Source organism: Amblyomma maculatum, chromosome 3, assembly GCF_055883805.1.
Source record: "Amblyomma maculatum isolate TAMU_Amacu chromosome 3, ASM5588380v1, whole genome shotgun sequence".
Taxonomy (NCBI): domain Eukaryota; kingdom Metazoa; phylum Arthropoda; class Arachnida; order Ixodida; family Ixodidae; genus Amblyomma; species Amblyomma maculatum.
The window spans coordinates 132,157,668-132,175,490 of NC_139346.1; the positions used below are offsets into that span (position 1 = coordinate 132,157,668).

A 17,823-nucleotide genomic window follows, 5' to 3' on the forward strand; every position below is an offset into this window, starting at 1 on the left:
TTCACTTACAACCACTGAGTAATATATAATTGAATATTTTTAAAATACTTTTTCTGTTGTGAAAATATTTTAGGTCACATTAGGAAGAAAAAGAAAGAGACTGCAGTATAATAATTGATGCATATTTTTTGTAATTTCAAGTCTTGAAATGCACTGACTTAAGCATAGTAGTAAATAGGAATTGTAGGGCCATTTGTTTAACCTACACCAGCTACACCAGTGCATCAAAAATCCATTGTAGGTATAGGACATTCTCTACACTGTAGCTGGTGTAGATTAAACAAATAGCCCTTGTGTATCAGCAATTATATTGCAGCTCTTTTCATGCCTCACGTTACCTATACACGTTTTACATGTCGCAGCTATTGTTTACTTGTTGAAACATAAACTGAATCAGAAAAAAAGAAAAAATTCAGATATAAATTATTTAGTGGCCGTAGGAGAATACTATGGTGTGGTACAAGTGTGCATATGTCTAGCTTATCACATGAAAGAAGAAAACACACAAGCAAAAACTTGATGTATGTACTTGTTTCATGCGCTTGACCATTTCCTGGTGCACAATCTTTTTAATGAATTTTTGGCTGTAGCATGTCCTCTTCTGTTCTCTCCCCCCCCCCCCCCCCTTTTTTTTTTTTTGTGCCAATGTATAACAGTTTTTGAGGCAGTGCATACAAACAATCAACTGCCACTCATTACCATCCAGTGCACAGTGAAAATGCTGTATACTTCAACAGTACTGAAACACTTATTAACATAACCACATAGTAGTATTTATGGAGGACCAACATGTGTTTGTTAGCCTCACATTTACAAGGAGTGAGGAAGCAGTGCATTTCAAGTGTCTTTGTCAGTCCACTAATTTATTGATTCCATAAACCCTGAACTCTGTAAGTAGGCTGTGAGGTTTATGATTTATTTCAATTCGATGCTTCCAAGTTCAGCAGCGCTGTCTCAGAATTTAGGACTTGTGCCGTGTGGAGTTTTTTGAGGTTAGAGTGAATATTCTTTAGAAAGCCATTCCAGTTGAATGTGCCCAGTTTGCTTTACCTGATGACGAGGCATGCCTCGATAATTGTATACAAGAGAGGAACAGTGTTCGTAAAAATTCCAGTGTACTCGTTAGTGCAAGCTTGCACTGAGTGAGGGCGCCTTCCCTCTTCCCCTTTTCTTCTTCTTTCTGCTGTGCTGGTGCAGGGGCGAACAAACTACGACAATTCAACATCAACGATGAGGACGACGAACTCCTCCAATACGCCATCGAACAGTCGTTCGTGGAGGCAAGCGGGGAAGAGGATCAGGTATGAGACCCTATAATAGCGATGAGGAATGATGCAAAAAATATTGCCTAGCGTTTTGCCAAAGTAATTAACAGCCATGATGACCACACCTTCCATTCCACCTCTCTCGCCACATAGAAACTGACGCAACTGGAACTTATTGCTAACAAAAGACATGGATAATTTTGTCAGGGAGGCTGCCGTAAGGCTCTACCAGTATATGCCAGCTTGAGAGGTGGTACAACATGTTCTAAATATTATAGTGCAGTGCAGGAGAAGAACATGAGAAAGACATTACTGACACTAGCACTTGTATGTCATCATGTCATGTCTTTCTCGTGTCCTTGTTTTGTATCACACTGAGACCAAAGGTTGTTTGACTCGCCCACGATGTCTACGAGTAAATCTTTCACACAAACCAGTTTTCAAAGCCAAGCCAAAGTGAAGAAATTAAATTAATTCTTCGAACACCCATGCAACTTATGCATGCAGATGATGCTGAAGTGTTCCACATTGATGCCCACTCGGTAGCTTCTGTAGCCTACTGGCTAGTGCTTGCCATCATGTAACTCTTAGACAAGACTACTTTAGGAGACAAGAGAACTGTGTTTCTTCACATGCATTGGTGCATTGTATGTGGCGTCAAAAATGAGCTTTTGTTATCCCTTTTCCTAACTCTGTCATTCTACCTGATTGGTGTGTAAATCTAAGGCCCTTAACTTTCTGCGCATAAAATTTTGAATTCTGCGAGAGTCATCATCAAATGGTCCAGAAATCATCTCTTGCTGTATTCAGAACAGTGGTATGAATGTGATGTGAATTCTTGCTTTCCCCATTCACGGTACCTAAAGTGACCTCCATGCAGCTTGAAAGTTGCTAAGAGAAGCCAGCTTTCCAATGTCCTTGAGACAAGTGCGTAGAATGCGAGTGCAAAGGAGAAGTTGGCAAGGGACATGAAATAAAATGTGTGCAGGTTGTTGTGAATAAAGATGAAGGTACTGTAATAGTTGAGCAGAGTAGGAAAAGCAAGAAATCGCATTATATTCATGCAATTAGGGTTTTGAAATAGTTATTCCTTCATTATGCTTTGCTTCCTGCTGATGTCCGTAACATTACTAGCAAAGAAGAGGATGTAGCTAATGACGCAAAAATTTCATGAGAAGGGATAAATTCTTGAATGCCTAAATTTTCCCCAAAATCACAGTAAACTAGAGGCCTTATGTGTATCTATATATGCAGTAAAAGCTCATTAATTTGGACTTTGAAGGACCATGATATTCGAATTGGCCGAAAGCTCAGATAATCAAATGACCCTAAAAACTACTGAAAGCCATTTCTGTGTCAGTGAATTTGTCTAAAAACACCTGGAACATGATTGTCTCTACCTTTGAGATGAAAGCTAAACGACAGTAACAATTTTTATGGTTTCCTCAAGTGCTTTGCTTAGCACTGACAATGGAGAGTGTCAAAAAATTGCTCCAGAATTATTCCTGCGCTGCTCTTTTCCCAGTGCAACACAGTAGCAGTTGTGCTTTTTCATGTTGCGTTGTGAGGATGTTTCACTGCGTGATGGCATACCAGTAAGAAAAGTGAAACTGAAACTATGCTGATGAGCTCTACTTTGACATTGAGGTGCTTTCAGTTGTCATTGCGCCTGCCATAGCTCACACGCGTCAGGTATGCGGGCACCGCAGTTCCATTCAATTTAGGTGAGGTCTATTTATAGAATCATTGGCTTCGTAGACTACACCGTCGACACGGCTTCCCATTCCACCCATGTTCGGATTGACTTACATGAGCATCCGCTCCTTGTTCAAACAATCCTAATTTCCCCTAATTTTCAAATTCAGAAGGGTTGAATGCACAAATTTTTACAACCATATTTCACGATGCTGTGCCATGTAGAAACTGGCAGAGCAGGTCTAATTTTTGTCATTCTTTACTGCTGCTGTTTTTTGATGGAAGTGCACTATATTATAGTCCTTAAAGCACTTCACACATCTGCTATTGGAGTATTCACTAAATTTTGCCTGCCGGCACATTAGCAACTCATGAGAGTTGCTGTGCAGAGGCTGTTTGTTCCTGAGGAAGACTATCATTTGCACTTGGCTCCAACAAATCATTCACCTTCATACAAATGCCTGCTGTCTTGCTAGCAGAGATACCATTGCTAATATAATGTGACTCAATTCCTCATTAGGGGTATTCCACCGGAGCTATTCGTTAAATGCTCCACTGGAGGGCTGCCAGCCTTTGACACCACCTTGATTCTGTTCCCTTCTTGTCCAGGTTACTGTTTGGGAAGCACTGACGGCCAACCAGCCGACTGTTGCACCAGAGCTCGAAGAAGACCATGCTTTGCAGAGGTGAGGGGGCGCACTGAAAGTCGGAGATCGTTAAATGGACACCACCAAAGACAACTCCATGTATTTATACTGCTGTCTGGGAAAATTGATTCACTGGCTCTTCTGGGCATGGTGACATCTTTCCAGTTGCAATATTGCCAAGCAAATTGTCATTAAAAACCTCCCCACTAGTCAGTCAAAACTCGTACCATCCTTACAAAAAAGTGTAAGTTGCCGCTATTTTTGACTGAATGGAGGAGGTGTTGCTTAGCCTCTGAGATCCCCACACAATAATAGGAGAGTGTACTCTCTAGAGGAACTCTTGTTTTGTCTGTTTTGCTTTGAGTAGAAGAGGCATCTGAACCAATTGCCATCTTTCAAGGGGTAGAAATCATATGCCAGTGACGGGTGGTTCCCTTTCCTCAAGAGCAAAGTATATTCTCACCTATAGGGCTGAAACGTGGAGACTAGCGAAAAGAGAAACTAAATTGAGGACCATGCAGAGAGCAGTGAAATGAAGAATGTTAGGTGCAACATAAAGTGCACTAGAGAGGGTTCTAGAAAATTGTTCTTGTTTTTTTTTTTTAAGTTTCTGTGATTAAATGGTCTTTGTCGTTGGCAACATAGACACAGATTAAGCCCACAGTAATAAATATGCATGCACTCTGCTTTTATAAGACTCAACCTCATCATTCGGCAATGTCCAATGAAAATCCTCCCAATTCTTGACACCACCCAAAGTAAACTTTATTGTGGTTTTTGGCGTGATGGCAACAGTATTTTGATCAAACCGCTAGTTATTTGAGACCACATCTCCAGCAAGCCCGAACCAGGCACACCATATTCACATAATCACTCCTCAATTACTGCACCGTAGGAAGAGCAGCACACTTGAAATGCGCTCCGTGCTTTGAGTAATTTCTCCTACTGTCTGCACTGAGTTAAAAAAAAAATAATAAATAAAGGCTAGAGCTGGCACGTTTGATCTAGCTTCAGTAGAGAAATAGGCTGGACAGGGTAATAATTCAAAGTTTATATGAATGCTTTGAGTGGGTGGATCAAGTTCCTTCAGTTTAAAGACGACCTTAGAATGCTCTTTAATTCGCCTTAAGGAACAAGAAGCATGCCATATGGGTTGGGGATCAAAGGCAAGGTAATGATATTGATACGTGGCAAGGTTAGTCACAATATTCTAGTAGAATTCAAGACGAAGAAATGGGCACGGGCAGGTCATGTAATGTGAAGGCAAGATAGCCGGTGGTGTCTAAAGCGTGGCCCACATGAGGCGCTTTTCCGGCAGTGCAACATTTTTTTGCCACCGGAGAGGATGTTTTCGCCAAAACGCCGAGTTCTAGCGGAACAGAAAAAAATGCCGACGCCGGGAGAGGGCAGCAGCAGAGGGCCAACGAGATTCGGAGCGGCCATCATGTGATTCTGGGCGAAGCCACGCTTCTACAGTGAAAGCAACCGTTCGGCTCATGGACATCATGCGGATGGTGCAGTGGCTGACCTGGCACTGAAGGAGCCGCCCTCCCTGTCGTGTGTCATCTGCAGGAGCACCTCTACCCCGTTATCTCTCTAAATGCCTCTCGAAGGTAGCTGCTCAAGACTTTAGTGAACTAGCTATACTCAAGGCTGAAAAAGTAGAAATGGTAATGGCAACGAGGAACGCCTCATTGATAAGCACCCGCTCCGAAGAACAGTGCATGTGAGTCGTGCGCTCAGCACGTTGCCAAGGGGGTCAGTTTTATAGAATTTTAAAATCGCAGTCTCATCTAGTTTGTTGCAGGACGACGAGTTCAGTGCAGGCTAAGGTAGGCCGCCCACTGGGACCGCGTGCGATTGTCCATGCTGAGCTCAAATGCTGTACGGAGCTGCCTGCCTTTGCAACAGACCCCAGATGCCTTGCGTGTGCTATGGCTTGTGTATTTGGATTCATAGCTGTTGGAAGCGATGCCTGTGTATGTTTTCTTGGCACCCATGACCCAGAAGAAGGAAAATACAGCTCGAAGCTCGCGGTGACAGGGAGAACTAGATGCGCGTGGCCGGAGTGGGGCGTGCACTTCTTGGCACCTGAGGGAGAACAGGTTTCCACAACTGGGCGGCAAAAAAATGGCGCTCGGCTGGAAAAAACGCTCCATGGGAAGACAAGCGTAGCAGGGGGTGGCAGAAAGTTAGGTAGGCGGATAAGAGTGGGAAGTTTGAGAATCAGAAGGATGCAGCTGGCACAGAACCGGGTTAATTGGAAGGATATGGGAGAGGCCTTTGCGTTGGAGTGGGTGCAGTTGGGCTGAGGATGATGAAGAAGAAGAAGGGTTGTTCCTTACCAAATTTCCTAGATTTGACAGACTCTTTCACTTTTGTCTAAAAAATTTTCATACTCTTTTTGTCACTCGGAGAAGAGTACTTTTTCATCAAATCTTTAGTCACGAGCTATTCTTTTTTTTTTTTTTTTTATGTTATGCTCTGTGCAAGGCATCAGGGGAAACTTTTTAAAAGGTAACATGATTCTTTCACCATTTCAGTTAATTTTTTGCTTCTGTGTTCTATGTTTGGAAATAATATGCAATAAGATCAGAAACAAATTAGGTTTGATAAAGTAAACAACACTTAAAATATTTAGGTTTGAAGGCATTTATTTTGCTGGAAGTTTTTCAGTAAAGTATTAATCGGCATGCACGAAATGCATGAAATGTTTGAAAAGAATGACATCTAGTCAAGTTCTATAGAGTTTCATGGTAAAATCTATTGTGATCGAATGCGATAATGTCTTGCATGTTCCCGGTTTCCCAAAATTACTTACTCAGAGAAAACCTCCTTCTTAAGTTCGGTTACCTGTTCGGTTAACCTACAAAAACAGTATTCAAATTACTCACGTGCAGAGAAACTAACGAAATGGGTCCCTCATCCTCCCAAAACCATTTCCTTTAATCCTAGCTGCACCCTTAATACATGCGAAACCGAACTGAACCAGCACTTTATTTGAACCGCTTACTAGTTCATTAATTCAAACATTTTGATCACATATGTGGTTTGAAGCCAGCAAATTCTTTGTGCAGAAAGCAAGACACTGCTTCCATATCGTGTACGGTTATATTTGCCTCTTTTTGCTATTTCAGTTTCTTTTTATGTTGTTCTTAGGTATGTTTTGTGCAAAGACTGCGTTGGCCAAATAAATGGTACTTGGTGACCAATGAATTTTAATTCATTCTTTCGATAATCTGCAGTATTCACAATGACAAAAAGGTGGTGTGATTAGATTATTGCTCTGAGTTGCAGAAACGTTATGTTGTTTTGGTAGCCATAATATAATCATTACAATCCTCCCCTACTGCATTTAGTAAATGGTGCTGTTATGTTCTGAGTAGTGCTTTGGGGAGTTCTAATACAAAGTTAATCATCACCATCAGCAGACCACACCGATTGTGGGACAAAGGCGCATCTCCCGTATTTTTACAATTAGTCCGGTCCTATACTAGCGTCGACCAGTTTATGGTCACAAATTTTCAAATATCGTCTTCCGAATTGGCCTTCTGCATCTCCTGCAATGGTGTAAATTAAATAAAGCACTGAATTTACGGCTGTCTCTGAGCACGACAAAACAGTGTAGTTTGGCAAAGCTGCTTAATTTGTGTGATACATCTGTGCCAAATTAAGGTTAACTACTGGTAGAATATGCTGTAATGTTGTTGGTAATGCACACGAAAGGTGTCACTCATTTGCTGCCAAGCTTGACTGCCATCAACGAAGCTTGCCTTTCAACTTGGGTATATGAGCTTTTATGACATGTGCCCATCACAGTATAGTGCCCTTTGATAGGTGTGTTCACTATTTTCAGTGATCGCAGTCTCGGCGGGACGACATTTTCTAAACTGAAAAGGAGCAACAAAATCGGAACATATCAGCCCATCACCAGTTGCGTACAGTCTCACCACAGTGTACTATTCATGAGGCTTAAAATTTGGGCATCTTTGAAAGGTTTCTAACAATGTGACTTAATTCTAACCTTTTCTAGCACCCATCAAACTCGTATGGTATGCTTCTACTGGTCGACACGTTGCGAGATTCTTGGTCCCTGCAACATGGCTTCTACTGGCTTCACTTGCTTGCACTAGTGTGGGGATTGCCACTCCAGAAGTTTTAGGGGTTGAAGTTGTATTGCATGCTTACGTGTTGTGTGCAATCTTGCCTAACTGGGTCCACTGCAAGACTCTTTAGGCAAGGACCCGTATTGCTCTCCAGTTACCCTTGTCCTGCACTAGATATGGCCACCCTATTCCACCAGACTTTCTAATTCAGGCTGCAACAGCTGCTCCAATTGCACCATTTTGATACGGCTGCATATTTCTGTGCCAAGCTGCGCCATAAGCATAAAATTTGTTAAATTTGCGCCGCGCTGCGCTAAAATGCCCTGACTAGCCGCAAAAGTTTGCTAATACTCAGGGACAATTTTCTACAGCTGTGATTTAGACACTGCAGCATGCATCGCTGACCTTTTAGTTTTATTGAGAGATGGCACCACGCTGTTCTAACGCCGACTCGTATTTTTCTCTTGCATCCACTCGCTTCCTCCGCTTTCGAGTACGCTTGAACCGTTATGGTTTGAGGATGCTTCACTGCACGTGTCACTGTCCGTGCGGTGAAGCATCCCCATAATGCAAAGGGGCTGCTTGTAATGAGACGACCTCTAGTTCTGTGTTGCATTGCAGAAAGGACCATGGTGGTACTTATGACTTCATAGCAATACTTCAACACTGTGTATTAAGCGCCACATGCCTTTAGTAGACGTGTCTCTAGTTTTTTATGCAGCTCTTGAAAGTTTCTGATATCTTGTTGAGCCATTCATGTTCAGCAATGTTGTTTTTATGCTGTCTCATCGATAGACTCACTTTCCCGTCGTCAGACAAAATTACATTTACGGATGCTGGAACATAGAAATACTGCAAAGTCTGCTCTGTGCACGAAATAAATAACCTAATATCTCAAGTCACCACCCGCCTCCCCTTAATCAAAATATCTAGTCAAAACCACCGAGTCATGGCCAGCCCCTTAGAAAATGTCAATCTTGAGCCAAAGACCCGCTCACTTGTCACTTTTCTTTGCTTGTGACTTATTCTTATCTGCTTTCAGCATTTGCCCATTCTTCTTTTGGTTGCTGTTTTTCTTTTGTTTTTTCTTTCTGTATATGCTTTGGAATCAACTTTTTTTTTTTTTTTTTTTCTACTCTGCTTGCTTTTGAGCACAGGCTGGTCACAGTCATGGCTTCAAATTGGGCTCTTCTGGATCTTCCCTCGCACGGCACTAGCTCTGGGTTTCATAGATAGTTAAAAAACATTGTGTTATGTGCCTTGTGAGCAAGACAAGATCCCGTGATTAAAATTGTCAAACTGCACTAAATGCAGAAAAAAAAATAAAAAAGAATCCATTCTCTAGCTTTGTTTATTCTTATTCAGTCCCTGAAGTTTAAAAAATTAACCTCCTCAGTTTTATAGCTCACATTACTTTTGTGTGTGCGTGTGATGTCATAGCACGTATTGCAATACAAAATGCTTATTTACAAAAATAGGTACACGCCAGATTCCTAAAGAAAATACACTAAGCGTTGGTGATAGGTGGCCTTGCTAGATTTCCTTTGGATCACATTCATATGGTCCGATATTCGCATCTCTTCATTTTGTTGTGCCACAAGTAAGGTTTCCTCCCTGTTAAACGGCTCCAAAATTTGAATTGTTGCTGCAAAGGGCAGTTTTTTTCTTTCTTCCTGTGAGCTGCTCCAAATATTTATTTTACTGCTCCAAAAATTGCTGCAAATCCTATTTCAGCTGTTGCACCCCTGCTGATTGCATCTTTCAACCTGAGTGTTTTTAATCAGGTCACTTAGTGCTTGGATGATATCGTGAGTGTGCAGAAATATTGGGCACTGACCAAAAAGATGATAAACACGTCATGATAGACATGACAGCTCTTGCTTGTATCCGTCATGTTGTGGCTGTAACCCCATTGTCCGTGTTCAATTTTCATGCTTCATTGATGTCTTCATTAGACTTTAAGTATACCTTGGCCACGTTTTCCTTCCCACGAGATCCACTTAGTTTCCTGACAGACCGGCGGCCATCTGTTTGCAGCTGCGTGTATTCCGCCTAGTTCCATTCCCATCCATGCCCTCACGACTACCCCTAGTATGTCATAATCACCACTGTGGTAAGCAGCAACCAGATTGTTATCTTGGCACATGGTTTGGTTTGGTTCCCAGGGCCATCCAGGAGAGCCTAGCCAGCTACCAAAAATCAGTGGGCAGCGTGGACAGTGCATTTGCAACAGTAGATGAGGCACAGCCGCAACAGGCAGCGCAGCAGCAGACACCGCAGCAACAGGAGCAGCAGCAGCAGGAACCACAGCAGGAGCCGCAGCAGCAGCAGCAAGAGAGCAACGTGTGGACGCTGGGTGCTGGTGGCGGTGCTGACCTGGCCATGGCACTGCATCTATCCCAGCAGGCCAAGGAAGAGGAGGACCGGCGCCGACGAGAAGAGGAGGAAATGCTCGAGCGCATCCTCCAGCTCTCCATGACCGAGAAGTAGGCCCGCGCTCTCCCTCGTCTGCTGCTTCACGGAAACTGACTTGTACCAGGACTCAGCCTTGCTTTGTTGGCAGCGCACCCCTCTCCTCGTATTTCTTTTGCCTGCCTCTCCTTCCCTTTTTTTCTTTTGTGTTTTGAAAGTATGCTGAGAGAAGCTCTGTGTTGTTTATTTTGCACTAACCCAAAGCCATTGTGTATGGCTAGGTTAGGCTGCTGCATACCCAATATGGTGGTGGCGCAAAAAATAAAGGTTTCGGCCATCATGGAAGGGTCTGTTCGGCAGAGGGGAGCAGCTTCGAAATCAAAACAGGATGACAAGGGTAAAAGAGCCGCCAAACTACACCCATTGCATCAAAATGGATGTGCCTTCAAAGACGTAGCTGTTTACGACCTCACTAAGTATACATTGCCGAGCACAAACTGTTGCAATGCAGCATTACTATGGCATAGTTCAAAAGTATACTTGCACATCAAAACCTGCACAGCATTCATGAAAAGAAGGTTGCCAGGGCCAGAAGGAAGAATGCAAGGGGTAGCATCCTCCAGCTCCGTTGGCAGATGTTCAGGTACTTGTCATATGCCTTTCCTTGTGCTCTGTTCGTGCAAGAAACGAGGTGTACCTGCAGTGAAAACTTTGTGGGCTATGCAGTATCGGTGAAAAAAATATGAAATTGTATTGTCATCTTTGCACGTGGCATGGCATAAATGTAGCCTAGTCCTTAGTGTGGGAAAGGCACGATGCATTGTTGAAAGCAGTGTTTCCAGGACGGAAGGGAACTGAAATTTTTGTTTGCCTAAATTTCATCCCATAGACTTGATTGATGAAAGGTGCACATCAGCATCTTGGCTGGAGGCACGGGTGTTACGGACAGAGCTGAAAGTAAACAGAGCAGATTGCAGTATTCAGGTTATAGTAACACTGTGCTTTGCAAAAGTCGGTGTGTGGTGTGGTGTATACATGAATGACGCTATTGGTTGGTACAATCACGCACAAAGTTTTTCTGCAAGGACAAGTATGAGTGCATAGCGCTATTGCAAAAATAGGTTAATCTGTGTTTACATCCGTTGGCACCCTTACGTTGACATTGTTTTGATAACATTATGAAAAACCAAGCAGTTCCTTTTCTCATCGCTATATTACTGCAGCAACTTAAAAAATTTTCAACGATGCTCAATACAGCCAGTGCTTTTGTCATTTCCATGTGCTGAACAGAAGACATTTTTCAGCCTGCTAAAAGTATAGAGGGAAATTTCCGATGTGCAATGCACTCACTTGCATTTTTGTCCAGCTAACTGCCGCTGAAGTAACTGGAGTGTAATTCTCTGAAGTAGCATAGTATGGGCATTGATGTAATGTGTGTGTGTCTCTACCTTGGATACAAATTAGATTATTAGTAATGGCTAACTTCTGTTTTCTCGTTTGCACCTGCACTCTCTATCGGAGTGCCCTTATTCTTCACATTCTTTCTCTCAGAACACTTGCTTCCTGCTCTGTTGTTTGCTATCATAGCGGTATGATCCCAGTGCTTGGAAGCTGAAGCTTGAGGCTGGTTGCCAAAAGGAATATCCAATTGCATTTATGTTCTCGAGGATTTGTTTTTGTGACTTGCTGTTGATTATGGCGGGCTTGCAGAACGTTTGCATTGCACTAGAGCTGCCTGCAGTTATTTTTTTGTTATTATTAACCCTTTGAAGGTTGCATTTTTTGTCGGGTATGCTTCAGAATTAATAATGGGGCTGCATTTGCTACAAAAATATAAAAAGTTAAAATAGATGGTGGCTTAGTCTCTTAATTTCGTCTATTTGATATGTCATTTTCTTTAAGATATAAGCATCGGGCAATAATGCCACATGAAAGTAGGCAGTAAACGAAATGGCGATGCGCCAGTCAAGATAAAAATCTGCTCTTGTGTGCCTGTACAAGAACAGACAAGGTATGTAAAGAAACAAGCTGCATCAGCATAAACTGCACAAAATGCTGAACAAAACGAGCATTAGTCCCTTTCCACAATACTGAAGCATGAGCAAAAAGTCTCTAGAGCTGTCAATGCCTCCCTCTTAGTGCGGGGCAAAATCATGAAATGTACTGCGGTGATCATCAAATTGTTAAATACACATCAGTGTTTTCAATGTTCCCTCCACTATTACAAAGCTTCTAACAAAGCAACCTTGAATCTGTATTGCAGGCAGTGAAAGCAGTACAAAGTAGCTCCTCATAACTTCACACGTATGGCTGCCAGATCGTGAGTGGCAGCACCGCACGAATGCAACATCACTTGAGTTTTACTTTATTCGGGAGAGGTTAGAGAGTGCCGGCTTGAAGCAGCAGGCGTTACCGCGTAGAGTGCTGTTTTTCACAACTTCATTGTGCAAGGGATAGCGATGGGGCTGTGTCTGCGTCAGCTAGTGGAGATGATGCTCCTGATAGCAGAGATGGTGAAAACATGCTAATGGAGCATGGGCTGAAGCCATTGCATCGGAGGAGCTGTTAGCCATCCATGTGATTGTTTGGTACACTTTTATTGTACAATGCTAGAGACTACCATTTCACTACTGTGTAAAGCACAAATATTGCGAGTGTTTGGCTGAAGCCATGGCGCTGCCAAACAATGCTGCTATGGGAGAGCTTAATTGCTGCAGAAATGTGATGGCAGCTGTGGCATTTTTTTTTTTTTCTGCACTTCATTTTTTTTTTTTTTCGTTCTAATGCGCACTTTTTCTTGAAATACTATAATGGTGAAGCTGTTTCTCTCGAAACCATGTGTCCGATGAAGCACCAGTGGTCTTAAACGGTGGTGCTAATCCTAGGAATGCTGCGAAACATCGCTTGAACCTATGGCTCTTGTCGTGCGATTGCTGGTATGCCTCTGTTCCGATCATTCCCAAATTGTAAACTCCGACAAAAGTGCTTATGGCTTGTGGTCCTGATTTGTCAGTGGTGGATATTTGTGTGTGTGTGTGTGTGTGGGGGGGGGGGGGGGGGGGGGGGGGAAGAGGGTAAAAAAACAAAAAAATTCCTAATAATCAGCAGGGCTGAAAGTGAATATTCCCATGACTGGCCCAGTTTTAAGACTATGCTGTGACAGTAGTGCAACATAGTTATGACGCTGTTTTGTGTCTGTGCACATAGCCAAAGAGACAACCATAAGCAGCCACAATACATGCTACCACTTTCACCTTCCTTCAGTTTTGTGGAAAAAATTGTTTTGTAATATGGAACCTTTTACAATTCTGCACTGTTTTGCAATGTTCTTACCTATGTTTCTTTTTTTAGTTCTTTTCGGCCTTGTGCTTCACATTTTAGTTTAGTTTATTGGTTCGCTTCAGCTTCTTAGCTTCTAGGAAATAGAATAAAATTGTTAGTATGAGAATTGCAGCAGGAAACATTCTCTGCCCTATGATGTCAGTTATTTGAAAAAGATGCATCATTGAGATGAAACAAATGATAACTACTGAAATGATTCTTTCATAGTTTAGAAAGCTAGCCCAGTGACCAGTGAAGTAAAATGGGCAGTTTCATTGACTTCGGAATCTCTGAAAATCTGAAAATGCAATTTTCTTACCTTTGGTCTCGCTCTTTTACGATCTTTTTGTACACAGCTTTGCCAAGTGTATAGGTAATTTGATTGGGCAAGCAGTGTACAGAAAAGGGCAGAATCCTAAACCTTTGTTCTTGCACGTTTCATTCGAGTTTAGGTTGTGTGGCCACTGATGCAATTGCACATTTTGTTCATTCTCTGCCAGACCGCTCCTTTGAGTAAGAATTTCAGGAGGTTGCAACAGGGCGGATGGCTGTGGGCACGCCACATATTAGGTGCCACGGAGGAGTGTGCGAGATTGCTTCTTTGTTGCCAAGCTAGCACAGATGCAAAAGGTGGTTTTTGTTGACTGTGCACTTGTAAGCAAAGCGTACCACCACACTGCCACAGAGTCCGCTTCGTTAGGCTTGGCGTAGGAAGCACGTGCGGTGTTGTACAGTGAAGAGGCATCTATTCTGGAATCCGGAAGCAGTATGCTGCAGTTGGAACTCCTATGGAGCTGTTTTAAAAAACTATATAAATATATACATATGCCACGTGAGGTGTGCCCTTTTTCCTGTGAAATCTCATAAATGTAGAAGCAGTACGGCAAACTACTGCTTTTAGTTTTTTTCCCAAATTTCTGCTGACTTGGGTTGGAAACATTTTAAATGACTCACCTGTAAAATATTTCCACGGGAACATGTCTGGTTTTGGCCAGTGAATGCAATTCCTGGAGTTGCTGGGCAGAGCAAAGGAAACCTTGCTTGGAGCACAGTACTGAATGATGCTTCTTGTGCTGAATTCGTGGCAAAATGTTTTCTTTCTTTGTAAGATATTAATGTCTAGTCTTCTTGTTGTGACCTGTGTCTTTCGCTAACTGGGGCACATTCTCTCTCAGTATTTCATGAAAGCAAAATGTGCGTGAAATGTGCTAGGCATGAATTGTGTGAAACTTGGCTACGGTATGACCTAAAGCAGATTTGTGCAAGCTGCACTATGTTACACTATTTTTCTTGTAAATTGAAAGGTAGCATTCAGCATTTATATTGAAATTACTTGGCCTTTCTGTACCAATATAAAATTTACTGTGACAAAACACTAGGTGACCTGGCTTGTTGATCTAAATGTTTTTACATGGTTATCCACCTATTTTAAGTTAGCCATCCTGAATCTCTGGTTGTGCTCTTCTTTTGCTTTAGTTTTAAGAACAGTGTCTCTATGCAGCTTGAGCAAAAGGTACAAAATAGTTGTCGAACTCGAAATGTTGGAACATTGTGAGGGTGAAACCACTGGATACATTACTGTTTTATGCTATTTCAGTGGAGTTTTGCTTTCGAACCCCAGGAGGTCGAAATTGTACAGAGCCCTGCACTACAGGATTCCTCGTAGCGTCAGTCACTTTGGGGCGTTAAACCTCATAAACCGAACCATACCAAGCTTTTGGGCACTTTTGAACTACTGCTGATGAGTGAAAATTTGTAATTAAGAATTAGAGCAGCAAACTACACTGTTCTTGTAGGTGTACTATTCTTTTTCATCCCATTTATTCCCACAATATGATGGAATAGCACGAAGCCTTGGATAAACTCTAGGTTATGGTTGCTTGCATGTGCTGATGGGGAATGTGGAACAGCTAGTTGGCAGAAGCTGCTTGGTACCAAATACTTTTGACACTCACACCCATTGTTGTAAACGATGTGCATATCATGCAGTTTCTTCAAGATGCTTTTAACAAAGTCAGTGCTATTGTAATGATAATCTTGCATTTTGCTATTCCTTTCGACACACTAAAGCTATAGGTAGTATAATTGCTGTAGATTCCAACTGATTCATAGGCTCATAAATTGTGGCTTCTTCAGTGTACACGGACTACGTGGGCCTGTTGATCTTTTTTTTTTTTTTCCTAAACTCTTGCATCACACCACATAGCGGCCGTCACGAGTGATGCTCCAGGCTGCCAAGTACCAAAAGAAGTGGTAAATAAAGCTAGATGAAATTTTTAACTTTTGTATAAGCTCTTTTTCAGCTTACGTGCAACATTCTTGGGACTACTTGCAGAAGTTCTTTCTTGGTTTTTATGTCCAGTCTGCTGCTCTTCTATTGAATATTTACAATGAAAGCTGCTGCTGCAAAAGTATTCTACCTTGTGACAGCTGGTAAGCAACAATACTAAGTCAGAAGTAGTCATCTTCATAGTTCTTGTTCATTTACGAATGCAAGACATACAGGATGAAACTTTTGTATTTGCTCCATGGTGTGATTTTGAAATAGTTCATGTTTGGGAATACCACCTGTGAAAACTTCCATAAAAATGATAATGCTGTTCAATGGTGAATGTCATTCCTCCATCTCTAAAGTTGTTAGTTAGCTACTCCTTTTTTTATTTTATGCATAAGTTGTTTGTCGACAAAGTATTTGCCTTTGAGATGTTAAGTTGAGGAGTTGGTGGATAAGTTCCTATGAAAGTACTCGTTGCCACCAAGACATGACACATAGTGAGGTCATCGCATGTGCTTGGACATCTTAAATACTTGAGCTTGTCTGATAAGCTTTCTCTGTGGGTACATTTCCACTGTTTCTCAGACATCAGCTGCCAAATAAGGTTTCCAGAGCTGGAAAAATTTAAAAATAAAAAAGCACATTCTTGTCGAGTACTATGGGGCTTCATTTCATTTCTGCTAAGCTGTCTGCTTTATGGCCTCCTCACAGGGTGTAGGCTGCTGCTTACAATAGCACTGCTTGGGCTTTTTTAAATTTCGAAGATTGAGCTCACATTCTAGCTCTGTGCTTTGCACAACAAAATGATCATTCCTGTCCAATACACTAGCGCGCTTTTGTAGCTGCTCTCCTCTCTTCGTATTTGTGAGTGTAAGAGCTGAGGTTGTTTACAGTTATTTGTGAGAAATTTCCCCCAAGTTTTTCATGTCGATTGTGCCTGTGCTTGCTGCTGGATAACAGTGTGTTGTTAAAGTAATTGGGAGCAATGTTTACGCTTTTTTTTTATTTCTTTCATACTACAACGCAATACTTAGTTGCGTAAATCAATCTGTGGCATTACCCTGCAGCGCCTTTTTTTTTCCCCTTATGCATGTTCTTTTGGGCTCAGTCAATTATGGCACATAAGCCCTGGAGAACTATTCAGTCATGGAAGTTGCTTTGAAGAAGGCTATTGCGTGACACATGTCGGGCTTTATGTATAATTGGTGTACATTCATCTTTTTTCAGAGTTACTTCACTTCGTATAGAATGACAGCCTGATCTATAATTGAATTGTTCTGTTATCAGGGTATTTATGCATCTTATTTATTTGCCTGTTGTAATGGATTGTAACAGTGCTGCTTGAAAGCCAGCTACTCCGTTTACCTCAAAAGAATGGATACATTCCTTACTGTAGTCTACAGTTTTTGCTTTTATGTTATGAGAGAATATCAAAAAGGAGTGGCCAGATAAGATGGTTTGCCAATGGAGACCTTGTTTCTGGGATGTATTGCAAGACATATGCAGAGTTCATCCAGGCTTTGTAAGCTTCATTGTTATAAAGTTTTGTTGTGCCTGTAGTGAATTTTAAAGCTATTGGTGTACCAAAAGCAAAACGAAATGGAAATAAAGTGATGAATTGAAGTGCTTGTCACCTAATTCTGCCATCAGCTACCCTTGCATAGGCAGTATCTCAGATGGCTTTACTATATCGAACATAAACAAAAGTGCATTGCCTGTCAAGAGCACAGCAGCTACTATGTGGTATCAAACCCATTATGTTCTTTGTCAGTGACCTACGTAACGTGTACAGTCACCTATTACTGTGTATAGGAGTGGAATGTAGGTCATACAGAATGCTAATGGACTTCTAGAGAAGTGATCTGGCGATTCCGTTTTGGGGGCCACCTTGATTGATTAGGTGCTAATGAAGTGGTGACCGTGGCAGGACAGTGATGTGCCTTTTCCTCCTTGCAACATCCGTGTCAAAACATTCAAATTCCACCCTAAATATAAATTCATAAGTGATATATCAGCTGCTTTCAGGGTGTGGGAAATGCATGTTTAGGAACGTTTTTCATGAAGGAAAAAACTGCATCAATACTTGTGCAAAATGCACTAAG

The 17,823-nt window shown here is 41.9% G+C and overlaps 1 protein-coding gene across 2 annotated transcripts in view; it reads left to right on the forward strand.

The window, feature by feature from the left end:
• LOC146196054 (ankyrin repeat domain-containing protein 13D) overlaps nt 1-17,344 on the forward strand; it is a 59,329-nt gene extending 41,985 nt beyond the window's left edge. The window contains exons 14-16 of one of the 2 annotated variants that reach the window (XR_014706072.1): nt 1,198-1,301; nt 3,570-3,646; nt 9,879-10,016. Coding sequence is in view for 1 of the 2 variants with exons in the window: in XM_084598062.1 (XP_084454188.1) it covers nt 1,198-1,301; nt 3,570-3,646; nt 9,879-10,203 (506 nt within the window). In the remaining variant the exon portion in view is untranslated. Of the gene's footprint in view, nt 1-1,197; nt 1,302-3,569; nt 3,647-9,878 lie in introns of both variants that reach the window. The other variant, XM_084598062.1, reaches the window with a different exon arrangement.
• Nucleotides 17,345-17,823: the final 479 nt, after the last annotated feature.